The sequence below is a fragment of the Ambystoma mexicanum genome, chromosome 2p (genome assembly GCF_040938575.1).
Source record: "Ambystoma mexicanum isolate Mex_15411 chromosome 2p, UKY_AmexF1_1, whole genome shotgun sequence".
In the NCBI taxonomy this organism is placed as follows: Eukaryota; Metazoa; Chordata; class Amphibia; order Caudata; family Ambystomatidae; genus Ambystoma; species Ambystoma mexicanum.
This window is the reverse complement of record NC_090923.1, coordinates 210,575,805-210,601,302: the sequence shown is the minus strand read 5'-3', so window position 1 is coordinate 210,601,302 and position 25,498 is coordinate 210,575,805. Positions and strand designations below refer to the sequence as shown.

General features: G+C 43.8%; 1 protein-coding gene across 1 annotated transcript in view; it reads left to right on the top strand.

The window, feature by feature from the left end:
- Positions 1–25,498, top strand: part of GRM7 (glutamate metabotropic receptor 7) — a 2,427,639-nt gene that overhangs the window by 1,197,253 nt on the left and 1,204,888 nt on the right. Inside the window, exon 6 of the mRNA XM_069643494.1 lies at positions 9,642–9,842. Coding sequence (XP_069499595.1) covers positions 9,642–9,842 — 201 coding nt within the window. The remainder of the gene's footprint in view (positions 1–9,641; positions 9,843–25,498) is intronic.

Genomic DNA, 25,498 nt, shown 5'->3' with positions numbered 1-25,498 from the left:
CCGTTCAGGGTTTATGAATCAGGGAAATGTGTGCCTTCTCCCTAGGAGAGAGACCCCCAACCTGTGAGTCTATGGAGGTGAGCCATCTTCGCAACACCTTTCCTAGGGTTTAGAGGCAAGTGGGCCCTCACCGGGACAGACTCTCATTTTTGTGTGGGACTTCCTGATGCTCCCACTGTGAAGCCTATATGGAAATATCTAATACACAGAACCAGTATACGTTCCATGACTAGAATGATGATATATTGAATGTATATCATTACCAATGAGAAGACAGCAATACCCCTTTGAATCAAAGTTTCCAATGGACTCTGTCGAGTTTGCCAGAGAGAAGGAGAGAGAGCACAAATGGCAGAGACAGACAGGGGAAGCTTTCTGTACCTACTATACCTGAGGAGAGCGTGCAGCCCACGAAGTTCAAGACAGATCCTGGCTGGAGTAGGAAATGCTGAAAGCTCAGCAGGTGTGAGGAGCAGAAAATCAGGAAGGCTGGAGCGGAGAGCATGGTGGTGGCATGACAACAGAGGAATCATGGTGGGCAGGCTGCCCTCTCAACAACGTTGACACCATCAGAGGGATGAAGCAACTCCTGATTCGATTACCTTAGCATTATCAAAGAAATGTTAAGTAAGAGACAGGAACGAATATGAATTTGACATTGTGGAAAGCAAACCAAGGAGCAAACAGAAAGAAGAAGAGATTACCAGTACCTGTAGGCACCAGAGACATTCCCCTACAACATAGAAGGTAATAGAGAGAACGGGAATACCGGGAAGCTAAAAGTGAATTGTTCTAGCGTCAGAGAAACTCTTCCCAGCACCCATGATGAAATAGTGAGATCACATAGAGTGAGAAGAATAGAATTGGAGTATTACTGTCCTGGGGAAAGGGGGAAATCCCTCAAATGCCAAGAAACAAAGAGTGATAAATAGAAGAGAGACACTGGGGTAGTAGAGACCAGATGGGTCCCTATAATAAACCTTATAAAAGTACATTTAGAGTCTTTTAAGGAAGAGAAAAGGAGACCTACACAAGCAAGGAAAAACTCTGCAAGAGGAGAGGAAGACTACCAATTCCCTAAGGAAGTTACATGAGTTAATAGAGAGGATAACAAGAGACTATTTATGGATTGTATATTAAACAGAACTTTAACATAGGGAATCAGTGCAAACACACAGCCACCAGGAGAATGGTGTCATTCTCCAGGTCTTAGTTAATTATAATAGTGGTCATTTCAGTTAGGTTAGTTTTGGACAATGGACTGGTTCTGTTGGACATTGATTCAAGACTGATGAGCACCTTAGTTAGTAATATAGGTATGGAAGACCCCATATTGACAGGAAAAGAGAGACCTTCTTTTTCCATAATAACCAGATCCTCCAGATGCTAACCAGATCCCCCTGTGTCGCCACTCCATGCCAAAAGCATTGTGCACTTGTACCCTGCTGCATCAGGAACCTGATCCCAGAACCTGCCCTGCTCATGGCACAGAGCAGATTCAAAGGTCACAGAATGCACACTCAAATGTGACAGCAACCACAATGTCACTGCAGTACAAGATGTGCCCCCTGTCACCAAACCATGATGATCATGAGTACACAATGCTGGTGGCAGAGCAATTGACGAGAATAAGCTATGCCTGAGTTTAGGCATAGTGCATGGTGATATTTATGTTCATGGCCACAGCAGCCCAATTGATAATGCACATGTATCAGCTCCTGTGAGTCAGCTCTGCTATGGAAGGGAGTGTGTATTCAGGTCAGACTGGCCGATATTGCTGCATGGCAGGACAGACACCCAGAGGACCCTGCCTCTCTTAGATCTCACTGGGGGCCGGTAACCACCTCCCCTATAGGACAGCAGGCAGTTGTCCTGGACCCAGGTTTTAAAGGAGCACATCCATTCGGGATGAATAGCTGCACTCCAGGGTGCTGCATATCCAAAGGTTGTTGTTGTCAGTAGGAGGGAAGGGGGGGCAGGTATAGGATAGGTGGGAGTGCTCAGGATAATGGAATAAGCCTTCCACCATCTGATTTCTCACTGTCTCTTTCCTGTCTCCTCCACTTCCTCTGGAACAAAGCCCTTTGGGTGCAAGGTGAACAGGGCAAAGGCGACTCGAGCCAGGAGCAGGGATTGATCCCCAAAGCAGGTTAGCTTTAGACCAATCACCTGAGGATTTGTCCCTTTAAAAGAACAAGTCTCAGAACCCTTCACCAGAATTCCTTCATTTCCTCAAGGATCCTTTAAAGCTGAAGAGACATTCTGAACATTCTTACCTGTACTTCCTTTGGGACAGTTGCATTGGCCAAAGCCCTGCTCCGGTGCTTCAGAAGGACGCGTCCAAGAAAGAGGGAAGATCTGTTCTCTAACTATTCTCAGGGAACATTGGGAGGGACCATTGATGTGGACCAAAGCCAATCATTCTGCAACATATATTCTGTGCCAGAATAGCAGACACTTAATGAGAGCATCCTGTCCTCGAGTCCTTTGAAAAGTCCTCACAGCAGCCAGAAGGCTAGACCAGATTGAAGCTCCATGTTCTCTCACACTGAACTAGTCGCTTTGTGTTTCCTGTATCCTGAGCAAAACAGAAGGTGCTGGTGTTGGTGTCTGCATTCCCACTATTAGCTAAACTATTGCACTGCATCTAAACCAGTTTGGCACTTCATCATGCACTAGTGAAGTAAGTTACTTGCTAGGCCCAAATTGTCTGCCCAAAGCTGGAACCTGAACCAAATCTCTGGAGAGTGATTCACTGACTCAAGCCTTGAAACTCCATTTGGTGTGTAGGCGCTTCATAAATACTCAATAAATAACACAAATAATAACCAGTAACAACCACGGCTCAGACCATCTAGCTTAAGAATTGCTGTATCATTGACTGCACATCGACACAGCCTCAATCACCACTACAGCGACCGTCATCCACTGACTTGAACCATTGGAGCATAACCTGCTGACCTCTCCCAGTGGCCACAGCCTGACTCGACTGGTGATCTGTGAAGTGTACTTGGTGCCGCCCTGTCGTGCATCATTAAACAACAGCCATTCGACCGTACAGAGCTCCCACATTTGGCCCTACTCAACGCCAGCTTGCTGCCAGTGCCTCCAAGCACCTAAGTGCCCAACTGAGCCTAATCAGCTTGCATCATTGTTCGAACCTGGGTCTGATGTGTCACCCCACCTAGAACTGAATCCAGGTACAGTGACACTGAACTACCACAATGGTCGACTTGTGCCCTATAGACACGTTACGTCAAATTTGCTCCTGTGTTCAGCCCAGTATCCTTTTTATAGTTGTATGTTGCCTACCACACATGGAACTACACTCAGATTGCTATTTTTTTAGTGTGACATATCTTCTCTGTTTTTTCCTTTGGGGTGGTTGTGTATTAAATTAATCTCTGTGTGTTCTACTATTGTGACTGGTATAGTGTGGAGTACTCTCCCGTGACCCCTCCTCACCTTGATCTTCAGATGAAGTGTTTCTTGTCTCCGAGGTCTCTCTTCTCCAGGTTTTCTCTTTCCTGGTCTTCTTCTTGATCTTGATCCTCTTGTCGTGCAGATAAGGACGGGCTCCATTGGAGGCCACCTTGGCAGGATATGGTTTCCTGACCAAAGGGACCCCCTGAAAGCCCGCCTCAGATACAGGGAAAATGTTTCTTTGGCAAAAAAAACCCTGTGGTCTGGCTGCACCGGAAGGTGGGTACAACTCTGTAGCTGCAAATTGTCTGCGAGGAATACTGGAGCATAGCACGTCTGTCAGCAATGTTGATTGATACTCAAGATGGATCCAAGGGTAAGTGGTAAGAAGGGTAAACATAGTGACAGAAGTAAGAATTAAGTAAACCAAGTAGTCAGTAAAAGATAATAGATTAGAATGCCAGAACGGCGGCAGGGTGTGCAGTGGCACAGAACAGGGGAGAAAGCCACGGTAAACCCAGAAGTAAACCGTGAAGAGTGCCGTGGTCCGAAAGAGACTGAGAAACCTGAAGCATTAGGAAAAGGGGAGAGTGAGAGAGCACGGCAGTGTACCGCCACAAGGAAGAACAGCAAATGCCCCTAAGCGGGAGGAGAAACAGGAGGTAAGAAGAAGCGGCAGCCCAGAGAAGGCTGTCAAAGTCTAAGGAATGCGGTCCTAGACGCAAGTAGTAAGCAAGTGGCAAGGAAAGCCAAACGCCAAGCGGGGTACCAGAAGAAAGATACAACGCACTGAATGGAGGATTAGCAGCATTGTTATAGTGACGCCGTGAGCAGGGACCATCTTGGTAGAAGACTAGACCGAGTCTAGTGCTTCTACATAGAAGTCAGTACATCCTGATTGCCTTTGATGCGATGAAACCCATCGATGCCACACCTTCCAATAAAGTGGCATGACATTTACTTGCAGATGTCTTTATATTTTTGTTGCAAACCTTGATTGGACATTTCCTTTATTTTGGACTATAATACTGTGTTGTTTGGTTCACTACTGTTTCACATTCACAACCCTCCTGAGAGTATAGCCTTCCTCAGCCCACATTCCCACAAAAGGCGAAGAAGGTATCGCTCTTGATTGTCCGTGTTTTACCTTTATGATTATGTTGGGTATTGGTTTGTAGAAGTGTGAGGGCTGAGCCGGCTGAGTCGGCCATTTTACCCCTACTCATTTAATACTCCTACCAGGCAGAATACAATTTGTCACAATGACATAAACTGAAAAGTTCATGCCATGTACAGTACCAAAACCAGCCATTGGCCCGGGGTACATAAAAATGTGTACATGTGTAAAATCATTGGTTTGCATAAATTGTCATCATGTAGCTCTCTTTCACCACTTTGTTTTATGCTCAGGATATGTTTTATGAAATTGTGACAAAATTACTTGTGCCGTGAAGGAGTACAATGATGACTAGTTGCTAAACTGCCTACGCACCCGTCAAGCTTCTAAAATACAAGAGTGTACCAATCATAAATATGAAACATACAAAGTTAAGATTTGACGGTCACATGGGCCAGAGGCAGGCTATATTTTCAAAATGGGTGTGAATGTGAAACATTAGTAATATGCCAATATTCCCATGTTTGAGCATACTCATGTTTGTTTCGTGCATAATGCCAGCAATAATACTATAAGTAAACATGTCCATCCCATCAAAGAATGTCAAGCCATAGGAAGAAATAGTTAGACTGACTATATCGGAATGCCCGTCTAGCCACATAACTAGTCATGCCTACTTTGTTACAGATGCCCAGTAAAAAAGGTCATGCTAGAGTAATACATGATAGACTAGCTGCACCACAATGTAATTCTGGTCACATATCATGTTTGCTTTACTATGCATGTGCACTAAAATACATGTTTAGTGAAATCCCCCTATCCCCACCCATCCCTCCTCCATTAACCACCATACCCCACACCACCCACTCGCAACACTAGAATAAGCTTATCAACCTAGCATTGCACATAAGCATTCACACCCAATTACACATTCACTTCCTAATCACTCATTTACATGTGCATCCAGCCCCCATAAATCATACAATCGTTCACACATACATTACATACACACTCCTTGCACACATGCATACATACATAATGAGCTAACATGCAACACCCTTTAATACTGCCAGTTTCAGAAAAAGCTTCCCTGCCTCTCTGCCCAAGAAAAACAAGTGTGCATATCACCCCCCTCCCCTTGGATGTGAAAGAATACTTAACATTGTTATATGTTAGCTCGCATCTGCGGGGAAGGGGCTGATGGGCGCATTTGATTTTTATTATGGCATAAAGGCAATGAAAGTCTTTAAGGTTTTGCTGCGTTTGTGCAAACACAATTTTCTGCATGAACACAGTAAAACTTGAACACTGCCACTGTCAGGAAAGGCTTCCCTTGCTTCTCTGCCTATCAAAAAGCAGGTGCCCACATCAGCCCCTCTCCTCGGCTAAGAAAAACCACATAACGTTCTTATATGTTCGCTCACATCCGTCTGGACGGGGCTGATGTGAACATTTGATTTTGCTGATCAGAGCAGCGATGGAAGCCTTTCCTGAAACTAGCAGATTTGAGGTTTTGCTCAGGGACGTCATTTCACCAAAATGCCAGGGGTAGCGGAAGTGACATCACACAGCCCTTTATCCCTAATGACATTACAGGAAGTGATGTCATTTGACCTCACTACGAAGTGATATCATGGGAAGTGATGGAACACAACCTTTCACCCGTTGACAAAACAGGAAGTGGCATCACATAGCATTGTACACTACAAAAAATATGGTCATGATATCACTATAATGTGATGTACATTTCATACAAGAATGGATCGCCATATGTATTGTTAAGATCAGTGTGTATAGGCCCATATTACCAAATTACTGTGAATGCAAGCAGACGTCCATGACCAAATAATAATGAGGTGTTATTATATAGTGCTCACGCTTAAGCGATTTATATAGAAAAAAATATTCGCCCATTATCACCCAACCTGTGTTGGTACTGTTTTATCAACTTCAGAAGGATGAAAGGCTTGAGTTGAGGTGTTTAAGAACAGACTAAATCAGTCACTCACCCGCTGAAGTGTGCCTGAAATAAACCTTTAATGAGTCTAGCAATTATTGTATAGATTTCCAGAAAGACACATTATTTGGTATTCCTATTCTTTCTTATTTAGGGTCAGAGCTGAAAGTGTTAGACTTGTGGCACTCCTATTCTTATTTGTCTTCTTTTTTTAAGGTGCCTGAACAAGAAAGCCAGCCACCCCAGAAGTAAAGAGCCACATGGTGCTATTCACAGCCCAGAAGCTTGCATTACAAAAATAATATATATATATATATATATATATATTTTAGAGGTCGCAAGGGAGACCTCAGAGGTCACAGTTGCGACCTCTGGCGTCCCCTAAATGACGTCCCTGGTTTTGCTGCGTTTGTGCAATTACATTTTTCTGTACAAACACATTAACACTTTAAAGCCACAGGTTTCAGGATAGAGTTCTCTGCCCTCTCTAAAAAAATTTAAAAAAGCTATATGCGGAAACCCCACTGCTCATCTCACATTTAGGTGGGGGGGTTGGGGCCGGGTGCGGCAGCCCGATTAGCTCAATGGCGTTGCACACCTGCTTATGATAAGGTCTTGTGTCATGCCAGTAGTGGCAGGTTCATGGGTGAAGCTTACCCAATAGTGCTCCGGCCACAGGGGTTGCGATAAAAGATACAACTTGCAATCTTGTGGCCATTGTGGAAAATGAGAATGAAGTGATTGCATTAAACCTCTTGGTGGGATACAGCGCAGAATTTGGGGGAAGAACAAGGTTCATCTCATTTCAGGCTAGTCTCTGAATGCGATCCAGGTATGTTATAGCTGTTCTATATCTACTATGGCGAGTACATGTAGAGGCCAACATGAGTGGGTCCAGCATCCACATCAGGGACATGCGTGCTGTTGTGTTCAAGGGGATGTTTATGACTACAAAGCTTGTTGTGGAGGGTGCATTAACAACAGTGTCGGCCCATCATAAGCAGCAGGAACATGGGTACTAATGTGGTCACGCCGATGGCTAGGACCCTGAAGCCTGCTGTGGCCTTTTAACAGCCAGCTCTTAAGAAATCACTGATTGTGATCTTGTCTTTCAAATTGCTGAGTCACTTTGATAAATGGCTACATCAGTTTATTTCTGGGACTGAGAAGTAGAAACACTCGTGGTGTTTTCTGTGGAAGAGTAGGATTTGTACTTAAGCCGCTTAGCTGTAACTAAGTGTTCTGACTGGTGTCCTTAGGATGAAAGTCTTCCTACCCTGGAAAGTACAATGGGAAATAGAGCAGGTTTTGTGTCTGCCTCTGATATTGAATTTAAATCAATGAATAGTCCAGCATGTCAAGCTTTATGATATGATATGAGTTGGCATTAATAACATGCCTGTACACATGTGTTTCTAGGTGCCACAAGACAAGGAAGGGGGAGACAGTGAGAAGAGTGGAAAAACAATGCTACTAGGCCTTGTGACATTCAGATCGCTCAAGTGCAATAGTAAAAAGTGTCAGGCAAAAGGCAGAGGAGGAAGTGCAGGTGAGAGGGTAGGGAAAAGTTTGGTCAGGGGACTATGGCTCTGAGTAAGTGCAGCCAGAGCAGCACAGCTCTGGGAAAGTGCATGGAAGTCAGGGGGCAGTAGAAGTTACAGTTACTGCCCTAAGTGCGTGGTAGGCCCGGAGGCAGTGCAGGAAGACTGGTAATGGAGGGGCCTCGAACCCAGTAAACCCAGTGAGACTCTGAGGGTACCAGGCAGTGAGTCAGGGCAAGCAGACAGGAAGGTTAGAAAGGAAGAGAGAGACAAGGAAGAGGAGAAAAGGAAGGTCTTGAGCCACTTCCAGAACTTCAGGTGGTCCGGCTCAAGTTTCAGAAGGGCAGAGAGACCATTCCAGAGGGAGGCACCTGTAAAGCAGAGAGATCTTGCCCCCATCCTCTGTTTGGAGAAGTGTCAAACCCTCCGAGAGTTCAAGGTAGATGAAGGAAGGGCTCTAGAAGGAAGGTATTTAGGCAGAGAGAGTTGGATATTGTGTGGATCCCGGCCCCAGAAAACCTTGTGGACGATGCAAAGTGTTATTGAACTTGATCCCTTCAGCCACCGGGAGCCAGTGCAGAGATTTCAGGGCTGGAGAGATGCAGTTCTTAGGGCTTGATCCAAGGATAAGTCTTATGGCCCTGTTCTGGATTAGTTGAAAGGGGGAAGAGTAGAGTTAGGCATATTGAGAAAGAGGCTGTTGCAGTAGTCCAGCCTAGAGAGAACCAGAGTTTTGGAGACAGTGATCTTCTGGGGAAGGTTAGAGAAGGTTGAATACCACTGAGAAGGTACAGCTAGAAGAGGGCCTTCTTGGCCAGGTCTGTGATGAAGGAGAGAGTGGAGTGGACGATGACACCTAGGTTTTTAGCCTCTATGGAGGTCGAGGGCCCCAGGAGGGTGTCCAGAGTGTGAGGGAAAGCGGGATCAGTGGTCGCAATGAGAAGAATTTCAGTTATACTTGCATTGAGGAAGAGATAGTTGGAGGCTCACCATTCCTGAATCGCAGATATACAATCAGGAATTCATTCGGAAGGAGAGGAGGCTGAAGAAAGCCTGATAGAAAGCTCAGTGTCATCAGCATAAAACTGCAAGTTAGAAAATAAGGTGGAAATCAGGTAGACCAATGGGGCCAAGTAGAGATTGAAGAGCCAGAGTGAGAGGATAGAGCCCTGGTGGACACCACAAGTCGAGAGAGAGCTGTTCCAGGCGTAGGAGGTCATAGAAGATGTCTAGGTAAAGGCTTTTGGCAACATCAAGTGTAGAGAGTACTAGGTTGATGTTTGTAATGCTCTCTGAAGCACACTATGGAATGGCATGAACTGGCAAATGCTATTTCCTGACATAACCCGCTTCTGACTACTTCTTTTACTTGTCGGAGTGTAAGAGACACGTCAATGAGGAATTCAAACAGTATGCCTGATAACATCCTATCTGTGTTCAAACCCTTCTGATTATACATGGGACACATTCCCTCCCAGTCTATATCACTGGAACAGATAGCACAGCACTAAAGAATTGAAAGAGACATGATTTCTTTAACGTAATTGATATGATTCCAGCACCTTATGTCTTACTTTCATCTCTGTTGCGTTCCTATGTGCAGGGCAGGAGCGCATTGGAAAGGACTCCCACTATGAACAGGAGGGCAGAGTGCAGTTTGTGATTGATGCAGTTTACGCCATGGCGCATGCACTGCACAATATGAACAAGGACTTGTGCCCCGATTATCCAGGAATGTGTCCGGAGATGGAGCATGCCGGAGGAAAGAAGCTTCTCAAATATATTCGCAATGTTAGCTTTAATGGTGAGTTCATGTGTCCTCAAAATAGCAAAACAAGTCATCTGGCTAATGATACATTTCTAGAGGCAAATGCATACATAGTTGGTTGGAGCCGAGCATACGCTCTTTACTCTTGGAATGCTCATGTACTGTCTAAAACAATGTGAAATTTTGAATTTTCGGTTCAGAAAAGAAGTATTCCACTTAATATTTTCATTTTGTCAGCAAATACGTGGGTTTAAGTCAATCTTTGAAACCTTCACGTGGTGTGCATTTATTTACTTTTGCAAAATGTTGGAAACATCAGGTGGACCAGCGATAGAAAGTGATACATCAATCACCAAATTGTTAAAAGCTATTAAAACATCTTTTGTTTTTCTTATCATAAAGATATGTTTGCAATCAATCTTAATCTCCTGTTCAATGAATTTCGTCACATTCCTCATAACGTTGGCTCGTGAAAGAATAGTAAAGGCGCACAAAGAAACATTAAGTAAGGTGTACCTTTTAATACCGTGAAGACGGGAATGTGTGCCTCTCTGAGCAAAGTACAAATCAGATGTGAATGCAGCCACAGATAAGTAAACAAGGAACCACGTGGCGCTCTGCTTAAACTGTAATGTTGTAATGTATATCAATGTTTTAATTGTGTATATATACATATATGATAATGTTGTGAAAAATTAAATGTGCATTAAGCCTAGTGTAGAACTGCTTCCTGATTCAAGCATACAACAATTTTAACAAGTTTGGCCATTAACATTTTCCCAAAATGCTATTTTATTTTGGGCAAATTAGGCTTGCATCCTCGCTGGTACTGTATGCCCTCTTCCTCTTTCTCATGGGGAATGTGTTAAAGAGTAAGATACGAGTGAGCCAGGATATCCAGATTAACATTTTGAACATGAAATCCTGGTTGAATTTCATATTGCACATTTTCGTGACTCCCTCTAAAAGGGTAAATATACAAACCAACCCCATTCATGTATATTAGACATGTGAAGTCGAGCAGACTAGTGTAGGACAATTTGGAATATTTTTTTGTTAACTGCAACCCTATTGAACATTTGTCAGACAATACTTTAGATTTTGATAATGTCCTTTGCTCGGTAAAACAAATGCAACATTCATATTATTAGTGCACGGTATACTGTCATAAGAAATAAGCATGGTTGCATTTTAAAAAGAGACACTTAAAAATGATATTACAATTTAAAAAATTCCTTATTTTAAGAGATGCTTTTTCAAAAAAACGATCCACTCTCCCCAGGATACCTGTTTTGTTATGTTCTGGTCATGTCATTTTCTGGGGTAAGGTGGCTCTGGCAAACACGCACCTGACTGCATGTCTGTCACCCACATAGAAAGAGACAGATACATATATTGAAACAGAGAGATACAGAAAGAGGGAGGGGAGAGATAGATCAACGAGAGAGTGGGGCAAAGAGTCCACTAGACTGGCCAATGATACAGCAGGTCCAGCTACATTAAGTATATAATACTGCTCTTCTCCCCCCTATACTTCTCATTCTCTTCACTCAAATTAATCATGCAATTCTAGATAGACTCTAACACAATATTGCCCCATAGGTGAGGACATATATTATGTTTCTATTAGTACTTATTATTTTACTTCAAACCACTATGATTCAACTGTTGTTTAGCATTTTTTAAAGCACTCACTCTCGCAAATGTTATTTCAGTGTAGCCACGTTTATCTTAGCCTTCTTTAAATAGCAAAATAGTTTTTTTTTTCTTGCATATTTTGGAATCTACTTATAATATCCTACGTTCCAACAGGCTGTTATGGGTCTTTCAGGAGAGTAGACTCAGCTTATAAACGTGTCAATAAATAAGGGAGATGTTTTTTTAAAAAAGGTGTTTCCATATGTGTTAGAGACGTGATTTTAAAAAGTTCCATATTTCATGAACCCCAAAACCTGATCATTGGCTGCACTGCTGTTGTGGTCCACCATTAAACAGCTAGTTGATGTGCAGGTTTGTGTTTTGTGTTTTGGAAAAAGGCATGTTTAGGATATGTGGTCGATTTGTATGAAAACAAGTAGTGGAACTATGTTCCCTGCTGGAACTGCCCCGCTCACACACACTCTTCTCTCAGGGGAATACGATGGCCAGGTAAACCAACCTATTTGTCATGTCCTCACCAACCAAGTGTCAAGACAGACCATACCACTCAAACTGCATCAATAAGACAGCCGGCTACCACACTCTACCAGATCCACACCATGACATGTCACAAGACTGATTAATCTCTGCACCATTTATGTATAAGGGAAAAAGGCAAACCGCAATCAAGGATGTTGTTATAGATCTATAGCCCTGCAGCACTTGGATCGAGTTTGGTGTCTGGCAATGCACTACTATTGGAAGAATTTTGGGCCATGGCCATGCCTAACGCCTGAAGTGCAGGTGAAGGTTTCTCATGTATTGCACTTAAATGAACTCAGGGAGCTGCGCTGAATCACACTGGGAGGACGTGAGGTGTGGCCGGGTATCACGCTTGGATGAACTGTTAGGGTTGGCCATTCCTGGTACTTGCATCAATTGTGAAGGTTTAGCATGTGCACACTATTTGTGAAGATTCATCATGCGCTCCAACTGGAAGAGAACAAAAGTATAACCCATGCTCTAATGGTGGTAATTTGTGAAGGCTAGCCTCTGTCGCAAACCATTTCTCACAGCAGCAATAATCAACAGAGGATGACACTACCTGAATAAACAGATGTATCTACAACAATTTTCTATCTGAGTTTCTAGGTAAGTATACATGCACTACTCTGGTGAACACCGGCCACAGGCATGGCTGGCTACCCACACACATCAGAATACAGCAAAAACTATGACACATTTGATCTCACTGGTCACATACTTGCTCCGTCTGTTTACACCAGACTATGCCTCAACACTTCTGCCATCAGTATGCAGCGAAGACCTACTGGTCAGCTTGACCCATACCGAGTCTCTTGCACTCATGCTTTCACCCATCCACATGCCAGACCTCGTAAAATGGATTTTATTGGAGCCCAGCCAGCCCTCCTTAACCTTTTAGTTGCCAAATGTGCACACAGATTATTTCCCGCAATACAGTACACTAATACATTCTGCACAGATGTATTGCTCTTTTGTCCTGCCCGATTTTTGTTTGATGTGAAAGAAATTAACAGTCACATTTTAAGGTACCAGTCGTTCTATAGGCACAGGGCATTAAAAAAAAGATAGTAAGTCGGTGTATTTGTAGGTATTTGCATCAGCCTTTTTTATATAACACATACAACGCTATAGGCATGAAATCACTGACAGACCACTCAAACAACAGAAACACAAGCAGTAGCAAACATTAGACCAACAAATAATGAGAGCATGTAGTGCTACATTGAAAGACGGGGAAAGAAAACAAACAAAGTAAAAACCATTTACAAATTGAAAGTGTAGAATGATGTCATTCCAGGAGTGACACCTTAAAGCGTTATTAATCATCTGGAAGGGAAATGGCGTCTTATTTTCCCAAATAAAAACTGGTCGATTGTTCTTCCCACAATCTACAATCTACTGTCTGGTGATCGTGCGGGGTGGGGGGTACAGGGGGCACACAGGGTGAGGTGGATCCCATTTAGAATTGTGAACTGTTTTAAAAAAGGTAGAATCTTCCCTAAACTAGTTGAATGGCGTGGAGCATTCATAATAAATAAATAGTTACCACATTCTGCATGCTCTTGTCCATTTAAATCTTAGCTATCTAATGCATTTCCTCAAAAGGTTCTGTGGATTTTCTGAAGCTTGACATAAGGCTTCCTCCTTCGGCACAATCTTTCTGTTCAGAGGCCTGGCGAGATAGTCCGTGGATGTGGTCTCAGTTTGGTTGACTACAGTGTTTGGGGCACTGGTAACAGTATTTGTATCATCAGATGTAGGGATACAGATGTAACATGTGTAGCAATGCTTCTATCCCTAAACTGAGGCTGATCCAATGGAGATTAAACACTACAATCATGCCTGTGTGTACAATAATGTTTGACACAGATTAATGAATTCTCAATGAGGTGATACTAAGCGGATGGTGTAGGAAAAGGTCATATGCAAAGGTTTTGTTTAGTTGGAGAGGCACCAATATTAGTGCTATAATGCTGGCAGTGGTGGGAGGTACTATCCCGAGACTAAGATCAGTAGCATTAGTGATAACTAATTGTTCTTTTATTTTTAATGTAATAAAGAGGAAACCAAAACTTAGCAAACCTTCGATTGCAACTGAGGAGGTCGCACTTTGATAAAATTGCTTCACAAGTTCAGTTATTTCAATAACTGGCTGTCACACTGCACTGAAGCATGTGCCCTGTCGTGTTCGTGCAGAGCGAGATTTGCATGTGGCAATAGAACATGATTATGATGTTTAATTGTGAAAACCGGTAGTGCAGCACTGAGTAAACTCTTGTTCTAAACAAAATGGTTGCAGTAGTGATGTGCCAGGACAAGATTCACTTTATCAAGGGGCTTGATTAGATCTGTTCAGCAAGGAAGATTTGCTTCGGTAGAGTTGAAGTGAATAGCGGAAGGATGTCTATCATACTGTGGAAGTTTGAGAATTGTTTCAAATGTAAAGGTCTACAAGGGGGTAGGGATCTCAGGTTTTTTGGTATTATTTTTATTTTATTTTTCATTTATTACATTTGGTTACATGCCCAAACCCTTGGGTGTCACGGCGTAAGTTGCATATATCTTCGTTAACAAGAAAAGGTTACATACAAAATGTTTCCAGATTTACATACATATAATGGCCACAGTCTACTTTCAAAATTGCAAGCATTTAGTAGGCAGCGTGGTATGTATGGCTTGGGTGTCATTGTTCTTTGCAGTGAGTTGTCTAGGTTGCTGAGAGGGTGACCCAGTCCGCAGAGGAACTGGTGATAAGTTATTGGAATTTGTTAAATAGCCACGTTTTGAGTAGCTTTTTGAACTTGGGTAAGGAAGCTTCGTTGGACAGGTAGGGGGGGAGTGAATTCCAGTGGTGTGGGACTGCTATGGGGAAGCTAGTGTTGCCTGCTCTTGAGGAAGTGCAGCGAGGGATGAGGAGCTGGGTATTGGCACTGGATCTGAGTAGTCTGGGTGAGGTTTTGCGTGTGATACAGCCATTAAGATAGCTGGGGCGGCATCAAATAGGCATTTGTGGGTAGTGGTGAGTGTTTTGTGGAGAATTCTTGCGTGTACTGGGAGCCAGTGTGCATCTTTTCTGTGTTGTGTGATATGTTCTCTTCTTTTAATGCCCATTGCTGCTCTGAGGGCTTTGTTTTGTAGGAGTTGGAGTTTGGTACGGTTGTTTTATGTGGTACCTAGTAATAGGATGTTGCAGTAATCTATTTTAGTTAGAATGAGGGCTCTAGCGAGGGTGAGGCAGTTGCCTGTAGTAAGGAGGGGCCTGCTTAGGGTAATGAGTTTGGCTGTGTAGGATGTTGATGAGGCGAGCGCACTGATATGGGGCTTCATGGTGAGGTTGGAGTAGAGGTGTACTCCTGGTGTTTTGACTTTGTGGGAAATGGTGATGGGAGTGCCATCGATCAGGATTAGACATCAACTTTAAGGAGATGTGACTAAAATATGAGGGGCTATAGAGAGTGTGACTGAAGAGATCTCTTATTGAGGGGGCTAGAAGGATGGCAGTGAGTTGGGCCTGGAAAGTAGAGAGGGTGGTACAGGGACACCCAGCAAGACTGAAAAGAAATTGCATGATGAGATAGGTATTTGCTTGAAGATGGGGGCCTAAAGAGCATTAGGCCTAGGTTAAGGTTGTTGGTGCTGGAAGGTAGACTTTTCCATATTGAGATGGTATTGGTAACAAAGGGAAGTGCTGGAGGCTGTGCCTCAAAGTCAGTTGGTCTTGGACTTTGGATCTTGGTTTTTGGTCTTTGGTCTTGGATTTGCTAGAAGGCATTACATCAAATAGAGCAGTTGCTACCCTAGCTTTCTGAAGTCAACTACCATTAGGCAAAATCAAACAGTGCTACATAGATGATGGTTTGGAAACCAATACAGGTCATAGATCTACAGCAGAATGTTCATTTGCTCACAAAAGAACATACAATAGATACGAAATCAGATTTGACAGGAAGTAGCAAGCTTCATACAATGGGGTGTGTTTGGGGGACATTCTGACCAGGTTGTGGAGGGGAGCAAATGGAAAAGTCACCGGGGACATAAGTGCACACACATTGATTAAGGACTACCAACATTGGACATTTCTAAGAGCAGGTAGGTGGTAAGGGAATGTAGACATGGATATTGAATCCAGAATGGACTTGAAGCATAATGGAGGAGAAAAGGTTTAATAGTCATGGCAATCAGCAGCGAACTGAAAGCAGGAAAATGTAAGGATTGCACAGAAAAAAACAGTTGTTGTTGTTGCGGGAGAATAGATGTGAAAACAAGAACATTTATGATGGAACACAGATGAGGGACTTGATAGGCGTATAGTGGGGTTGAAAAAAAATGAACTGCAGAGATGGGGCACTGGAGCAAGTATATAATGGCAAGAGATTGAGACAAACAAGTGTCATGCTAATGGAAACAGTATTTTGAATGCATAGTGGATCTAGATACATAGTAGTAGAAACATGGAATGGCTACATGTAGTAGAACATGTAGTAAGGTGGAGTGTAAGACAGGGGTCACACAGGGAGAATGCTGGTTAGCATGGGGATCAATGCTAGAAAACAGAAGAACACTTAAGTAAGATATAGCTGGAATTTTATTATGTGGATTTAGGCCTTGTGGGTTTAAAATGGCAATGGAACTACAAAGGATATACAGAGAACAGTGAGCAGAGAAAGTTAGGAGCTAGAGGTCAAGGGGATTGTCTGTGTTGTACACTGGAGTGTAGATGCAGGGGTAAAGATACCTGGGATAGACAATAATTGAAGAGATTCAGTGTTTGCATCCATATTAAAACTCGGGGGGGGGGATTCTTAGGTAAAGATGGAGTTGGAAAGTAGGTTGGTCTTGATAAAGATGAGACTTCAATGCTTACGGCCAACAGGAGGGTTACAATCGTGAAGTCATTGTGATGTGCAGGAGGTGGTTAAATGGATTTCCCAGTGAACATTCCGAAATTGCATATGGTTGATGACTGTCAGTCATGCAGGTATGGGTACATGAACTGGCACTATTTATTTTACTTGAGGGGGTTCTGGGAGTTTTTCTCTACCAGCCTATATCCCAGGTTTGAGTCTCAACCAGAGTCTTTAGCTCACCATCCTTTCACAGAAGAGACATATCCACTACATATCAGACTTTGTCCTATTTGTACTATTGATTTTACTGCATGGCCTTTAAAGGTTTATCTGAGGCTGCAAAGTATGAAGACCCTTGAGGTTTGAGGTAGTACTGAAAAATAATAACATATTGGCAAAAGATGGACTGAATTGGGCAAGGGATATGACTGAATATCAGAATGGAAGTGCTAGGTGGAGTTGCAGCCTTCACACATTTCAGACATGTCCTCTTCCATGCGTTAGCTCCAGTTTACTCTGGCACAGATACACTCCCTCTCTTACCGCAGTTTGGTCTCTCCTAATGAGAATGCCTCTGCTTCTGAATCACTTGAAAGATGTGTGGAAGCATCACTGTAGTAAATCTTTTTTTTAAATGAGTGTCAGCATTATCTGTTGCTGCACTACATTTTATCCCAGGGCATAATTACAATTATTCATGTAATTGAGAAGACTGCTGACATCCCGCAGCTTTGGCACCGCCTGAGTGATAGGAACGGCGTAAGTCAGAGCTAATACGGGCTGAGCAGCTACCGCATTCTGCATATCCCCCTGCACTCTGGGCGATGCAAATGTGAATTCAATTCCAATGGATCACGGTGTGCATGCTTATCGAAGTCTCGCTGATGTAGAGTGTCCATTTCTATTGCATGGATTAGATGTGAGTCTGAAAGTCTGGTCCACAATCCACCCACAGGATTAGAGATGTTAGCGAGCACTGTCATGGAGCTGAGTGCTACCCTTGGTATCATCGGTGAAATTAAGGTGTGTGGGACCCAGAGATCTTTCTTTGTAGTGTGCTCTATATAAATGCTTTCATTTTTTTCTTGCCAACCTTTCGAGTCTGAGAGAGGTTGGCATACTCTGCTGTCACACCCAGTGATTGGACGATCACATACGTTCTAAGGTTCTCCTTTTGGATGTGTACATACGTAGCATGGATGCAATCTGTCATGCTTATATTTCTGTATAAGCAGCCCCTCCATGATATTTTCATCAGATTTGTCATTGGGTGTACATTTAACATTGGCACCTTGGCAACCAGGCTTCCTTATTTGCACTCATTAACAAAACAACCTGTTAATGTGTTCTATCATGTCCCACCATGACAGAAATCATTTACATGGATTCCTCTGGAATCTGACTGCTTATTTGCATTTGGAAAACATCCAGATTCCAAAGGACTGTAACAAATCTCTACCCACATTAACAATCCAATTGGGGCATTGACTTGTCGCAAGGAATTCGACCATCAACATGGAAAAAGTGCACTCGCCAGGGCTTTTTTGTTAGTTTAAAAAGAATGAATGATTGGGTCATTTGCGCACAAATTTTCCACGCTCACTGCACACCAGAAAAATAGTCATGTACTCTGGGAGGATGCAGCTTACCAGCACTGCCCTCCCCTGTCAGGTATAGCTGATACCTGACATCCGTGGGTACATCAAAGTGGGCAGCCTGTTTAGAATGTCAAGGCCCCATGGATTTGCATCTCCATTGTGAAACCTTGCTGGTGGTGGTGAATACTAAAGAATTTTAATTATCAGGCCTCAGGGAAGGCCTGGGTGCAGGGAGTGACAATGGAGACCAAACGCCAGTCACTGCTTTCTAATGCAATGTTGTCAACCTGGTACTAACACCCCTCCTCGGTATGAAAGGGCAGTGAATTTTCTGTCTGAACCACTCCTGTCAGAGCAGGAGGTCCATGTTGTTATCAAGTGCCGCATATGGCTCAGTTGATTAGGGAGGCACTTTGATGTACAGCAGACAGGACGATGGGTGGGACTTAGAAGTATATGGTGTTAACCTTCCCCTGTATGTTACGAAGCACCCTGTTTCTGACCTGAAGCATCACTGAAGATTGTTGGTAGGGACCCAGATTGGTACATTAAGGTGGGCTTAGCCTACACCAATACACCAATCGCTGGGTCCCATTTAGCTTGAAAAGACCACTGAACTCACAATTTAGCATATCATCTGAAGACTTTACAAGGTGTAATAAGAAGGAATCATTTGGACCTGAGCTGAAGATATAGTTTACCTTACATCTTCCGCCAGTGAAGGAAGGCCAGGAGCTCCAAAAGGGAACCAATATCCCTCCCCTAAACTTTCCAAATGGAATAAAGGGAGATACCGGACTCAAAGGTCCCATTCAGCAGCCCCAGAACCAGTACCCAGCCAGCACACAGCATGCCCTGGTAGGTTCTGACAACAAACATCCTAGGTGAGAAGTGCCGAAGAGTCTCTGGAAAAAAGACAAGGCCGTTGCCTGCTAACACCCTCCTGAGCTTTTGGATGCCTGCCTTAAAAGGTCACAATCCGTGCAAAGAAGCTAGGAGGAGTGCCACACAATCATCATCCAGCGTCCAACTTCTTAAGGACAATTTCAATACAGTCGAGTCCTTGAACTGTATCCGGCTGCCCCGCTGACTGTTGTCACATCGCAGTCACCAGAGCTGTCCGAGACACCTCGACCAGCATACCAGATCTGCCAACCAGCACAGAGACAACAATTCTCGGCACTGAGCCACCGTGCTGGACAGCCTGCAGATGTCTGTGCAGCCTTGCTTGACGAACTCCCTGCCGGCTGGTACCCGCAGTTGTCTCCCACCACCAACTCAGTTTCATGGGCTGCAAAGCGCACTGGAACCGAAACAATGCTGTTGAGCACCAATAGCTCTTCAGCTCCAGGTACGTTGTGGTTCTGCCCCCCCCTAGTCCTTCTCTGAAGGCCCTTAGAGACAGTTACGACCCTTTGCCCCTTTGTTGTTGAAACCAAATAACCTTGAACAGTAACATTGATTGCTTTACCAACTACTTTCCTGTCAGTATCCAGAGTGCATCCCTTTCCTTTGTGAAACTGTCTGTCTTCTGTGTGTCTTTACAGTGTGGGTTGTAAATGTAGTGTGCTAGACCTGTGTGTTGTAGAAATAATAAAGCAGATATTTGTATACAACCTTGACTGGACAGTTCCTTTTATCGAATAATTGTATTTTCACTGTGTTGCAACTAACCAACGATCCACGATCTTGAAGAGATAAGCCTGCCTTCCGTCCACGTTACCAATATTGGACAAGTCATTTTTATAATGTACTTGTATTCCAATCTGTTGGGATGTTGATGTGTCACACTTGTAGGCAGAGTTGATTGAGGTGGCAGAATCAGTAAATACAAACAATGTTTCTGAGTAACATAGTTTATGAATCGTTCTCATGCAGCTTGTGTAACTGCAAGAATAACCCCCTTTGTATGGGAATTCATTATACCAGATCTTCTGAAATATGAGAGATGAGGTTCAGCATATTGGGCCTCATTACGACCCTGGCGGTAAGGGGTTAACGCCAGCGTTAGCTGCGCCGACCCCTTACCGCCAACTACGAGGTCCCTTAGCGCCATGGCGCTTTTAACACCTGCTTTTAGCAGGTGTTAAAATCCATGGCGCTAAGGGACCATGGAGTTAATTACGCCACCGTAATTTACGGTGGCGTAATTAACGCCTTCCCCACTCCCATTATGCCCTATGGGGCAAAAATGGGAATGGGGAAGGGTAAATGGGGATTGGGGACTTACCGCCCCGCCGACCTCGGAATGGGGCGGTAAGTCCGCCAACCACCATGGCGTAAACGTAGTTTACGCCATGGTGGTAAAGTCACGGCCCAGGCGGTAACTTACCGCCTGGGTCGTAATGAGGCCCATTGTAACCTAAGAGATTCGATAGGATATACAAACTTGCACTCACACAAACACACATGCACACATACTCTCCTATTTTGATTTGAGAGATTGTACAATGTGTATATGCAGTTGAGTTCAAGTGTTTAAGTATGATAGAAGATTGTGCATGCACAATACCATTTCTATACTGAAGTGAGGGCAGTGCTACTGCAAAAGTTTGAAACATGAGGTCATGTACTCCTATTCCTCTCAGGGACATTTGAGCGTTCTCACATTAAAATCTTTTTGAGATAAAGAAGTGCACCCCTACTGCTCTAAGGGAGATTTTGGCCAGCTTAAATGTCATGCATGGTGAGATGAGAAGGCAGACTCGTATCACTCTCGGAGAGATTTGGGTGAGCTAACCATTCGAGCATGGTGAGATGTAGATGCAGACTCCTATTCTTCTAAAGGGCATTTTGGTAGGCTTACATTCTAGGCATGGCAAGATGGGGTGCTCACCTCTATCATTCAGAGTGAGATCTGGGTGGGGTCACATTTTAAGCATAAAGATATAAGGATGAACGTATACCATGGGCAGGCTCACCTTCAAAATTGTGGATAACTACACCCTCATACCTTTGTTAGCCTTTGGTATTTAGGGTATTGTGCTTGATTGAATGGATCACCTCTTTTTGACCAATCCAACCCATCAGGTAAAATTAACTTTCTTAATGTCCTCCTATCAGGCTGTGTTGGTCCTGCTGGGATTCAAATTGGCATGGTACAGTCTTCCCCTACTCACAGATGAACATGTAACAAATGCTCTATCATGCCAACCAGACCCCATGCAACTTCTCTAAAGGGAATGTTTTCAGGAATGCAGTGTTGCATCTCCTTTTTTAGGAAACATCGGGGGAGTCTATGATTCAGTCCTTGTTCTGAATGCTCTCAACCCTCTGGCTTCATACCTAAAATTCACTATTCCTTGCTTTGAACCGTTTGTGAAGCAGTGCAGGTCTTCCGGGGCGTGAATGTGCCTAACCTTGCTGGGTTCATTCCACCCTTTTGTTAATACTTTCCAGAGTTTAGACTCCAGTTTTTCCTGTTTCCTATAACTACCAGGAAGTACTTTGGAGTCAAACGTTTGGGGGTTGTTTCCTGAAATGAACTGTTAAGTCCTCCTTACTGTGACTGTTTCTCCAGATGAAGCTTTGAGTACTGCTTGCTGTGTACATGACCCAGTCTGCAATGTCAATGTCGTTATGATGTAACCATGTCTTGGGATGCAGTTTTGTGCTTTACTTGCTTTTCCTGTTTCACAGATTTTTGAGCATTCTGTGTTGTGACTGTTTTATGGCATACATTGTCGAGACATCCCTGTTTGTGGCGCGGGTGGGGGGTGAATGGGGTGCATTGTTCAGCCCTGTCTGTTGTGTTCAGTTATCTTGGCTATGATTGTTTTGCAGAATGCAGATACTGCTTGATATAATTTTGCAAAAAAACAATCATGAGTCCACCCAATGATGGCTGTTTTGGTTCATGACATGACTCCTCCTTGTTGTGACTATTCTATGGCATGTCATTTTGAGTCCTCTTTGTTATGTGTGATAGGTCAGAATCAGGAACATGGCGCACATTTTAAGAGTTTTATTTTGCTCTCAAAGTCAACCCTACTCTTCCCTTAAATCTACAGCTCAAGCCCTATTCTATAACAACAGAAAGTCATCAAGTGTCCTTGTCAGGAGGTCAAGATAATAAGGGCCCGCCCTCCCACTACCCTGTTAGCACCGCACTCCCTTGCTTCTCTGTTTCCCTCATCACAGTCTTTCCCCTATAATTACAAAGTGATCTGTTACTTGTAAAACACTGTCCACACTCAATAAATATCCAAATAATAATGAACACCCTTGGTGGGGGAGCCTGCCAGTCAGGAGGCTGGACACGCGGCTGAATCTGCTGATCTGGCTCATGTTCCAAACTACTGGATGGTCGGATAAAAGCAAATAACAAAATAATACAAGAAAGACATTAAGGGAACTACCGAGTGAAATGGATGGCTGCTCGCTTCTGACCTCAACTCTATCCTTTGCCAGAGGATCATCTGATGTTGGTAGTTCAAGGTGGCTAAAATACTACACAGGTCCTACAGCCCAGGCCTCTTTGTGTCTTGTCCCAATCTGGGTTTCTTTCTGACCTTCTCCCCCAGCGGAAGGTTTCCCACTTTCTTGTTTCCGACTCTGACATCCTATGACTCTCACCACTCGTGTGCCCCTGTCCTTATCACTCCTCAATCTGGTTTTCTCTCAGTCTCTCCCCACTCTCGAGTTTGTTTAGCCTCTCCTTGCTCAGGGGCTCTTCCTTCTCTTCCTTGCTCCTCTGCTCACCGCCGTCTCCAGTGTAGCCTTTATGTACCTGATTCCTGTAGGTGGTGCTTCCTTGGGAAGGGTGTTGGGTTTGTTCGGCTGTCCTCTCTTCAAAGAGGCACTAGCTCGACTTTGGTGAGTCTCATATACCATTTACTCCGTTTGGGGTCGGTTAGGTGACTTCTCAGCTGTCTTTTGGTTTGTCTCCCTGAGGTGCCTGTCTCTGGTCTCACAAATTCGCTGGGCTTCTCCATTCATTTGTTAGCCATGCCTTGTTCTACTTTCCAGAGCACGTCACAGAGCTGGATGCTAAGATTGGTGTTCTTGCTCTCCCACTGACCACACCCAGTGGTCGAATTGTGCATGTGCGGTTGGGCGCGGTGCTCCTCTACTTTGTTGTGTTAAATTGTACTGTTTATATTCCTTTATTTTAAAAGGAAACCGCTCCCGAATGGTTTTGTTTAAAAATAAGTGTATTAAGAAGTTGAAACATCTACTTTCAGTGCTCTAGACTGAATGTTCCCTTAACACAGGTGCACCTGTTTGGCGGGTTTGTATTTGCTTGGGAGGGAATGTGATGATGGGGTTTGTGGGGAGCAGGGCAGGTCAATAGGGAAAATAGTTCCACTACTTCATTTTGTACACTTTGGTCGCTGATTACACTTCCTGTGGTCTCCTCAATGTGGTTAAGCTCTGTGAAACCTCTGGACTCTCTCTCCTTTCATGTTCTTCCCTGGACACCCCTCAAGAGTGTTGGTGCACTGGTCTCTCTGCTGTCTGCAATGGAGATGGGAAAAAGGCAGGGTTAGAACCCATGTCAGCCATGATTAAAGGGTGATTGCCTTTGTCACACATCTTAGCCCCTGCATAACCCTTAAATAGGTTAGTCTCTGTGGAGAGGGATAGTGACTTGTACCCCTCTCGCAGGGTTTCCTGTCCCTTTGTGAAAACAAAATCAAAATATTGAGGCTGAGTACCCCAAAAGGAAATACACCGAACACGGGTTACAAAGGAGCATACAAAGTACTTTATTTTATACTGAATCCAGTTACAAAAACAGAGCAAAATCAGATAGCTGTCGGCCCTCAGTACAACACAACAAACTCCAGCGTGGTTCAATGTGTTCAGTGAGAAACGCTGTACATTAGAATGCATTGGCTTTTTATACATTTTGTGAGCACAATGTCCAGCCCCACTTCGGGTTAATATTCCATTAATACATCACCGATCTAGGGTTCATGCCGAGTCTCAAACATCCGCATTTAACTGGTTTGCTTTTAATACATGTATCAACAAGCCTATACGGCAACTGTGTATTCTGGGATTTTCCATGTAAGTTTTCTTAAACATTCATACAATGGGGTTTAAACAAGTGTTCTACCTTCAGTTTTTGAATACATTGTCTTTATAGTATACTCGTGGATTAGTTTCATTGCACGAGTTATTCCTTACACACAGGTCCACGAAAGGCAAGGTCTCAGTTCACGACCTCAACAAGTGGCTTGCAGGCAAGTTACATATTAGCTATGTACAGAGGTCAAGACGGCCATGTTGTATTTTTGGAATGACATCGTCCACCATTTTAACTCACAGGGTGACTTTACAAAGCAAATCCTAAAATGGCAGATTGACCTAAAATGGCGGCTTACATTGATTGTAAGGTCAGGACCTTGCAACACGGATTCTTTCGCAAGCGACTTACGAGCAGCTTGACATAGGCCAATATACATATATTTATTGCATTAGGAGGCACGATATAATTTCTCTTTTGACACCTTAAGGAGGCATCATCGAACTAGGGATCCTGCTTACTCCTCCCCTACGTATTGTTATGTGTATCAGGCTGCCCTCCCTAGTCCCGAAGGGAATGGCTCACCCTTGGGGAGAGATGACAATCTGCCTGGATTTATTACATAGGAGTATTTTTGGGAATTCGTTCTTGAGTCTTCTTTGTTATCAATGTTGTGCAGTTGCTTAATTGAATGAAATGTTAAGTTTTCTTAGTTGACTTTTTCGGCTGCCATGGATAGGGAAGAGGGGCTCCGTATGGAGCCCCACCTCCCAATTCCATGGCATCCATCTTTGTATAGTATTTTCTTTCCCTGAACAGGATGTCACAAGGCACCAAGTATATGGAAAGGAAATGCTTTCCTGCATGCCCTGTTCGTGCCCCTGGAATGGGTGTTGATGGCATTAAGCACCTGTTCCATTGCTTCTGACTCTGACATCCTATGACTGTCACCACTTTTGTGCCCCTCTCCTTATCACCCCCCACTCCAGGGTTATTTCAATCTGTGGAAAGCAGCTTTCAGTCCTTCTTGTTAGACCTAGAGACCCAAGTTACTCCTCACTGATGAGGCCCAACAAGGCCGAAACATGTTTG